This window comes from Melanaphis sacchari, unplaced genomic scaffold (assembly GCF_002803265.2).
Source record: "Melanaphis sacchari strain LSU unplaced genomic scaffold, SCAv2.0 Contig1617_pilon_pilon, whole genome shotgun sequence".
NCBI lineage: Eukaryota > Metazoa > Arthropoda > Insecta > Hemiptera > Aphididae > Melanaphis > Melanaphis sacchari.
In genome coordinates this window covers 5,827-15,142 of record NW_020270734.1, presented here as the reverse complement: position 1 = coordinate 15,142, position 9,316 = coordinate 5,827, and the positions used below count along the sequence as shown (strand labels likewise).

At 29.3% G+C, this 9,316-nt stretch overlaps 1 protein-coding gene across 1 annotated transcript; it reads left to right on the top strand.

Annotated features, from left to right (window-relative positions):
* Positions 1-4,593: 4,593 nt before the first annotated feature.
* LOC112592229 (zinc finger MYM-type protein 1-like) lies at positions 4,594-6,569 on the top strand. The gene is made up of 2 exons (XM_025336241.1): positions 4,594-6,090; positions 6,405-6,569. The coding sequence occupies exons 1-2, from the start codon at positions 4,594-4,596 to the stop codon at positions 6,567-6,569; spliced, it is 1,662 nt and encodes a 553-aa protein (XP_025192026.1).
* Positions 6,570-9,316: the final 2,747 nt, after the last annotated feature.

Sequence of the window (9,316 nt, the reverse complement as noted above, 5' to 3'; positions counted from 1 at the left end):
TTGTATTCTGTATCGAGTAATTGTGATAATAGACTTAATCTTTTAACTTGCAACATTAGTATTTCTATTTCTACGTTGATATATGAATCGACGTTTGCTAAGGGACCACAGGAAAAATTGGCGTCATTCGGTAGATTGATTTCAAGAAGAGACAATGTTAAAATATTTCTAAAACATATCTGTAATCGTCATTCTTATCAATAGGAGGAAACTTCCCTGTAACCATCGTTGTCGAGACGTCTTTCTCAATAACTCAGGAAATCCGGAGACACTTTGTTGTAGATTTCAAACAACGGCGAGAAAAATCACAGTCGGAATGAATACAGCGATTTTGAAGCATAAATTATATAACATTCACTTTGGTCATTTTGTCTATCGTAATTAGGAAGGATCTTTTCCATTTATTTATTATTTAATTTTTATTATTTCATTTTTATTATTTTGGAGAAAAAGAGTTATATGAGTTTTTACCAGATTATTTTGAGATTATATTGAATTTATTAGTAAAGAAATTTTGTGTTTTATTAGTTATGATAAAAGCAACGTAACCTTTTATAAGCACAAGATGGTGTGAGTGGTGTTACGACCTGCCTCTGAGCGTCTCGAATATCCCTAACTGTCTGCTGAGCTCTTGTCTTGGGCTCCCTTATATATGGTTAACCATCAAGAGTGGTGACTGGGGAGGTGGCGACTTCCGATGACCTAAAGGAGCTCTCTAAATTAAATGTATTATTCCGTTGGTGCTACACTGTTTGAATATATTATCCCATCGGTATAGGCGTCACCTCTCCGTATAATATATATGTGTTAAAATAACACGGTACGTAACAATATTGTGGCGATACCGTAGTATCACCACTACTACAATTATTATGTACATATAAAATCATTGTAAAGTTATTGTAAAATCATTGTAAAATTATTGTAAAATCATTTTATCGCTCCTTATCGCGTGTGCCAATCGCGTCCCCGACTCTGTCAACCACGCACCCCTTCCATCTTGTACGTCTCGCCAGTGGCGTGGCGAAGGGTGTAATCGAGAGGCGGCCGCCTCTCGAATTTTAATGGGTGGTGGGTGGGTGGGTGGGTATTATTTAGTTTCATAATTATGAATGTAGGATAATAACATAAAAAGACAATTCAAAATTGATGGATGCGGAAGCCAGTGTCCACTAACCAGTAACTGGTAACAGCAATTAGTCAACAAATACGTGCAGTAAGCGAGCAATAAATCTAATACGATGTTAATCACTGTGTGTTGTTGGTTATTGTTATTACTTATTAGGTACTAAGTTTTAGGTACACTGTTTTGATTTTTGTATGCAGTCATTATTCAATGCGGTCTCTTGATCTCATCCCCTTTCCATCACGGTATATTTGAGTTTTGTTAATAGCTGTTTTTAGAATTATTATTATACAATAATAATACTATTATACATTATTATTACATTATTACTTATTATACTTATAAGTTATTATTTATTATTTTTTTTCCCTGAAAGATGACGCGGTCGCAGACTCGTATGCTGCGTTAGCCTGCCCAATGGCAGAGCTATTACCGATAACATAATATTAAATCTATTATTAGTTATTAGTACTTATTACTGATATTTTCTGTCAAAAATAACCATATTCGTTTATTTTTATCATGTTCATTATATAAGGAGTATTTCACTTAGATGTATTAATATGATTTGTTTCGTATTTATAAATATGTATGAGAAATCATCATAACCAGCGCGTTTAAGTTGGGTAGCAGACCGCTGCAGTGATCAGCCACTCTAATTCTTTATAGCTTCATTCGCATTTCGCAATTCATACTTCATTTATTTTCTTGTGTTCTGTTGTGTTGTCGTAGTTGTCACTCGACAAAATTTTAAAATGGAAATAAAAAGTCATAAGTGTGTATGCGGAAAAATACGTGACAATATGAATTACACAAATTGGTCGAGGCACTTAGAGTCCTGCAAAAAAGTTAAATTGAGATTTTCAACTCCATGTATTTCGTCCTTTTTTAAAAAACCAATACCAACAACAACTACTGATACAGGTATTTATGAATTTATTAATACTTATTGTTAAAACTATTGACTTATAAATTTAAAATTGTTCAATGTTCTGTGTTAATACTGAGTTAATAGTATAGAACCATAGAAGGTTATTTAATACTATGATGTTTAGACTAAAAAAAAACAATACTATTTGTATTAGTTTTGGTCAGTTCTGAAGTTTGCAGTATTAATATTGAGATAAATGTGACACACTCTATGCACAACGATTTGTATATAATATGGTTATAATACAATTTTAATTTTTATCTAACTGTTAAGTATTTTTTTAAATTATGTGTGAGTATTAAGTTTTTACTCATTGCATTCACAATATTTTATTACTGTTCGACATTCTGAGATACAGTAACTTATTTATCTTATTTCAAATCAGAATATTTACTGTATAATAAATATATTTTAATTTTTAATCAAGATTTTAACTTAATTAACTGAATTTGAACAAATATTTTCTGCTTGGAATTTTATTTAGCTATGATTAACAGAACTGAATTATGATTTAATTTAAATTTAATAAGCATCAAATCAAAACAATTAAAACTTAAACTAACATTCATTTTATAGACTATTTCATTGTTAATTATTATTATTTTTGACATTCATTTAATATTCTTATAGTCTATGCGGATGATGATTAAATGTAGTTATTCAATTATAGTAATTTTAAAGATTATTAGTTTTTAAAAATATTTTTTTTTTTTGGTGCATTTTTAATTGTTGAGTAAGTGAATAAATGGTAATTTATTTTAATAATTTTTACATAGACTTTGCTGACTTGACAAGTATTAGAAGAGAAACAGAAAGCAACGTTCAAGCATCATTAAAAAATTGTTTGATTGAAAAACCAAATAATGATGCTGCTGGTATGTGTATTAAATTTATACGTATAACTCATTAGTTTTCTTGAAATTAGTTAATGGATATTTTTTTTTTAAATAGAACTAGAATGGATGAACACGGATATTTCCGATACTATTGAGAGTTCTAATGAAATTGAAATCATTGGTACATTGTACAGTAACAGTGTAACTCTGGTCCCATCAGGTAAAATTAAAAAAATTACAACTTTTAAACCAATATTAATTTTGCTGACTGTTATATTATATTATTGTTAGCTAATTGTACAAATGTACTTAAGTAATATTAAATTTCATTATGTCTGTGTTTAATATTATAATTTATTTTCTATTACATGTATGTGTATCATACCATAAATTAAATATAATATTTAAACTAATATAGGCAGTAAAAAAATGTTTTTTACTGATATTTTATAAATCTAAGTATTTAATATTTACTCACTCAAATAAATAATAATATAATTTATATTAAAATTAGTTAATCTTTTTTAAATTTGCATAATTACCTATCATGTTTTTATTTAAAATTATATAGATTCAAATACTGATCATCAATCCTGCCCAAGTTTTTTTAGAAACCTATCAGGTAACAGTAATTTAGATTCCTAAAAAGTATACTTATTAATTATTACTACCTATACATTAATATTTTATAAAGGTGATTCAGATATATCTTCTTTGAATAATGAGAATAATGCGGTTCAAGTATATAATGCTACCCAGAATGAGGAAAATGTACAGATAAATATCGAAGAAAGCACTTCTGAATTATGTAGTTTTCCATCAGGTAAAAAAACTTGTGGTTTGATCTCAAATTGTGATATTAACAAGCAAAATAAATACTCAATTGAAAATATTAAAAACTTTTAAAGTTATTCTCTTAAGAAGCCATAGTAAAAAAACTAAAATTAAAATGTTAAAAATTTTTTATAACAACAGTGTGTTTTTTTTTTTTAGTCTTCCCAAATGATCCAGCTATGTTGCCTACAACTATATCATATGAGTTGAAAAATCATTTTTTTTCATTGGGTCCTTGTCAACCATCTGCCTTAGAATTAAAAAACAAGATCTTCCCACAAAAGAAAGATTCTCAAGGTGTTTTGCGATCATTTCATGAAACTTATTATCACCGAATGATTGAAGATGGTAAATTTGTAAAACGGTTATGGTTATCATATTCTCCTTCACAAGACCATTTTTATTGTATTACTTGTAAACTATTTGGTCTTCCTAAGGCGAAAAAAATATTTTTAGCAGATAAAGGGTCTAATGATTATAAAAATATCAAGCGAACAATAGAAAACCATGAAAGCTTTCCAGAACACCTTACAAGTGAAATGGCTCGAGGAATGTATGAAAAAAATTTAAGAATTAATACAGGAATGCATGAACGTGCCAATCGAAAAGTTGCAGAAAATAGGCAAATTGTATCAGTAATTATAGATGCTCTTATTTTTACTGCAAGACAAAATATTGCACTCAGGGGGCACAACAAGAAGTACACATCAACCAACAGAGGAAATTTTCTAGAATTATGCTCATTTTTATCAACATATCATCCAATATTAAAGCTACATTTAGAAAAATTAAAAGAAAACAAGATAAATCGTTTATCATTTTTATCCAATGTGACTCAAAATAAACTTCTTTGTATATTAGCTGATATGGTTCGGACAAATATTTTAAAGCAAGTTAACAAGTCAGGACAATTTGCTGTAATAATTGACACTACTACTGACGTATCTAATCAAGAACAATTTACTGTCATTTTAAGATATATTGACGAAGGGAAACCTCAAGAGCGTTTGGTTGCATTGGAAACTGCTGCTGATTCTACAGGCCTAGGTATGTTTAAAATGTTTTGTAGCATTACAGAAAAACATAATATCAAATGGAAAACACAGATGATTGCTCAAACATATGATTGTGCTGCCTCTATGCAAGGCAAATACAGTGGATTAAAAACACGTATACAGGTGGAGAATCCACGAGCAATGTTTACTTGGTGTTTCGCTCACAAATTAAACTTAGTTATTGTTGATACATGCGATTGCTGCATTAACACCAAAACCTTTTTTGGTGATGTTGGTGCTTTAATTGAATTTATGCGAGCTAGAAAACGAACAGCTGCATGTGTGGAATGTCAAAAAATACTAAATCCAAAAGAACAAAAACGTCGCATAAAACGTTTTTCTAATACAAGGTGGATATCACATGACCGAGCTTTGGTTGTCATTCAAGAAAAATACCCTGCTCTACTGAAAGCATTGGAAAATATTTCAAAAGCAAATGATTCAGATCGTGATACAACTTCAATGGCCAAAAACTTAATCTCGGTTATAACATCATTCCAGTTTGTCTTGGTTTTGGTTTTGATGAGAAAAATATTTTCGATTTCCACTGAAGTTTCAAATTATTTGCAATCCAAGTCTATTGACTTTATGCAAGCTATCAAAATGGTGAATGTTGCTAAGAATAGATTGAAAATGGTGCGTACTGATGAGGGATGTACTGAAATAATTAATACTGCTAAAGAATTTGCTACTAAAAACAACCTTTTGCAATGTGACTTCAAAGTGATAAGAGCAAGAAAAAAAAAAATTATGCCTGGTGAACTATCCAGAGATGAAGTACTATGTTCTCCTGCTGATTTATTTCGCTGTGATGTCTGTTTCAAAGTTTTAGATGCCATTATTACATCAATTGACATTAGATTTAATGATTCACAAGAAATTCTTAAAGATTTAAGCCTTCTCACTTCGGAACGTATGTTATCAATCAAAACTAAAAAACAGTTGCCCGATAATGCATTTCAACAGTTATCAAATTGGATAAACATTAATACAACTAAATTACAATGTGAATACTTAACATTCAGTAACAGCTTAAATGATCTTTTTAATGACACTAATCCAACCTACACAAGTAAACCCGTAAACAAAGAAAGTGAAGGGACTGATCAACCTCCTGATATTAGTTCAGAAATTAGTGATGAATCTGAAATTGAAGAAGCCAGTACAGCTAATATGTCTTGTTTAGACATTTTGGGTCTTTTATCAAGACACAACTTAATTGCAGCATTTCCAAACCTATATTTGGCATATAAAGCATTGTGCATCATACCTGCATCATCTGCATCTGCTGAACGGAGCTTTTCTAAAGTAAATTTTAATTATTATTTTATCACTATAAATAAAACAGAAGACTAGTAACATGTTCATAATTGTTTTACTCCAAAAATTAACAAAAAAGAAACAAGTAATTTCATGTTATGACAAAGCTGAATATGTAATTATATTTAGCATTTAAATGCATATTTTATAGCTATTATGGCATGTCTACATTTTTTTGTCTTTTTTATTTGCATATACCTTAAATTATTAATTAATCTTAATATTTTGTAAAATTTAGATTATGATAATTATTAACTGTATTATTTTACATTTTTATGAACCAAATACAATAATTGTTTCAGGTAAAAATAGTCAAAACTAGGCTTCGGTCAAGTATTGGGCAGAATCGGTTGGAAAGTCTTCTAATATTAAGCTCTGAAAAAGATATTGAAATTGATCGTGATGAAGCAATTAACATATTCGCAAATTCCTCAGATCTCTTAATGCAGAATTTATTGTTTAAATAAAATATTAAGTTGTATTTTAATTGTTACACAACTTAACCACATTTAAATACATAGAAAAAAGTATTCTTTAAAAAATATTGTATCATTTCATGTTATTTTAATATTAATCTTATATTATCTGTATGGTTTTAAAATTGTCTGTGAGAGGCAATCTCCCCCCCCCCCCCTATCCAGTGTTCAATGTTCAAGAATAGTAGCCAATGGATGTGTCGTGGGTGAGTTGGTAGATGGTGGGTGGGTATCGACAAATTGACTTGCCTCTGAAAATATTTGAGTTCGCCACGCCACTGCGTCTCGCCACGGTGTTAACGACGCCTCGCGCGACGCACCGACGAGTCAAGCGAGATTCACATTGGCACGACACGACACAGCACGGCACGACACGACAAAAATGTGTCCAATACACATAGAACCGACATCGGCAAGACGACAACGACAGTATGCTAGTATGCACAGTACGACGAGCACGTTAGTATAATCGGATTGGTGTTACAACTTTACAATAATTATAATAATTTAAAATTATTAAAATGTTTCGAAATTTATCTTATAAAGATTTGGCCATAATGGCACTATTGCTCGATGAAGAAGAAAATAGCGACCGTGTTGCGAGTAAAAAACGTTCTATTTGGGTTCATGACATCTTAAAGAAAAGGAAAATTGATGGAGAATATGTCACTTTGTGTAAAATGTTGGAGGATCATGAAGAAAAGTTTTTTAAATATTTTCGAATGACCCGGTTCCAGTTTAACGTCTTTTTTTTAAAAATTAAAAATAATATAACAAAACAAAATACTCACTTTCGAGAAGCAATACCTCCTAAAGAAAAATTAGCTGTTTGCCTGAGGTATATGGCATTTGATATTTTAATAATATATTAATTCGCAACAAAATATACTAACATATTTCATTTTACGTGTTTTTTAGGTTCTTGGGAACTGGTGACTCATACCAAACGATTGCATTTAACTTTGGACTGGGGCAACGTTAAAAAAATTTTGATTCATAAAGATTAACTTTTAAATGCATTTGAGGAATTAAAACTAAAGAAACTTAAATTATCTGAATGGAAGTTCCTCGAAGAGTATTGTTTAGTCATGGAGCCTTTAGCTTTAGCCCTTGACAAGTTACAGGGTGAACAATTTTGTTTCTTAGGATTTGTTGCACCTACAATTATTGCTTTAAGGTTCAAGTTAATTCAGTTAACACATTTAATATATTGTAAAAAATTGGCTCATTTATTAATTGTTAGCCTCGAAAAAAGATTCATTTACTTATTTGACTTAGAACACCCAAAGAGTAAAGCTTTCATCTTGGCTTCCATCAGTCATCCCAAATTTAAACTTAGTTGGGCACCAGCGAGATACTTAAGTGTGTGTAAAAAATTATTCATTTCTGAATGTGATATATTAAATTCGATTGAAAATATGACATCTGACTTTAACAATTCTGATGATGAAACTGATAGTAGTGATAGTGAATTCTATCAAATCCTGAATGAAAATACATGTTTTGAAGAGTCTACTGCATTTTCACGTAGTGTAAAAAGTAATAATCTATCAAGTGTACAGGCTCTTTCTTATTTAGAGTACAAAAAAAAAAATTTTGATGTATTAAATAATTTTCCTATTGTAAAAAAAGTATTTTTAAAGTATAATACTACGTTGCCTTCGTCTGCTCCTGTTGAACGATTATTCAGCAGTGGTATACAAATTTTAACTCCCAGGAGAAATAGATTACATGATAAAACATTTGAAATGCTACTCTGTTGTAGGTGTTTGAATTTAAAAGTACAATAATATATTATAATTATAATTATATTTATAAAGTATTATATATTCTATTAAACTTACATTGTATATAATAATTAATAATGAAAACTTTATTATTAAGCATATAAAAAAAAAATATTTTAATAATTATTATTTGTTTCAATAATGTTGTTGACTTTGTATAATCCTGTTGAGGTATGTTTTTCATTTTTTTATTATTAACAATGAAATTTTTAATTTCTATTTGTGTAAATGGAAAATTTAAAATTATTTAGTTTTGTTATACATTGGTTAATTGGTTAATAAAGTATAAATTGGTTTTTAATGTGTGTTTTTTTTTCGAATAACTAAATAAACAAATGTAAATATACTATATCTAATCTAATCAAGCATCATTATTTAATGTGCTAATACAAATCAAAACTAAATACACATTCTGTTGTTTAAAAGAGTTATATTAATGTTGTTTTTTATTTTACTTATGAGTTCCTATGTGATAGGTACATAGGTAAGTATATTTATTGAATTTAAGTAAAAGCATCAATTTAAAATCATAATATTAATGATATAGGTAATATATGCACCAACATTTTAAAGAAGAAGATTAATTGTAAAAAAAATATTTATTGATAAATCGTTATAATTGAATTCATCGTTCCAATGGCGTATTTAAGGTTGCCAAGGGTCTTTTCTAATCTGTGTACTACTGTACTATACAGTTGATGCTGTAAATTATATGGTGTTGAATTTAGAATCCCCCGCATTAAAAGATTTCTGGATATGCCACTGAATAGTTATTGCCAAGTATAAAAAAAAACAGCAAAAAAATTTTTATCTATTTTTTTTATCTATTATCTTTATCTAGATAAATTCTTACCGATAATCTATTATCTTTATCTAGATAATATTTTAGTTATCTACTCGTATTCACTGCAGGTAGGCAATCCGACTGCGTCGGATCGCGGACGATGTGAG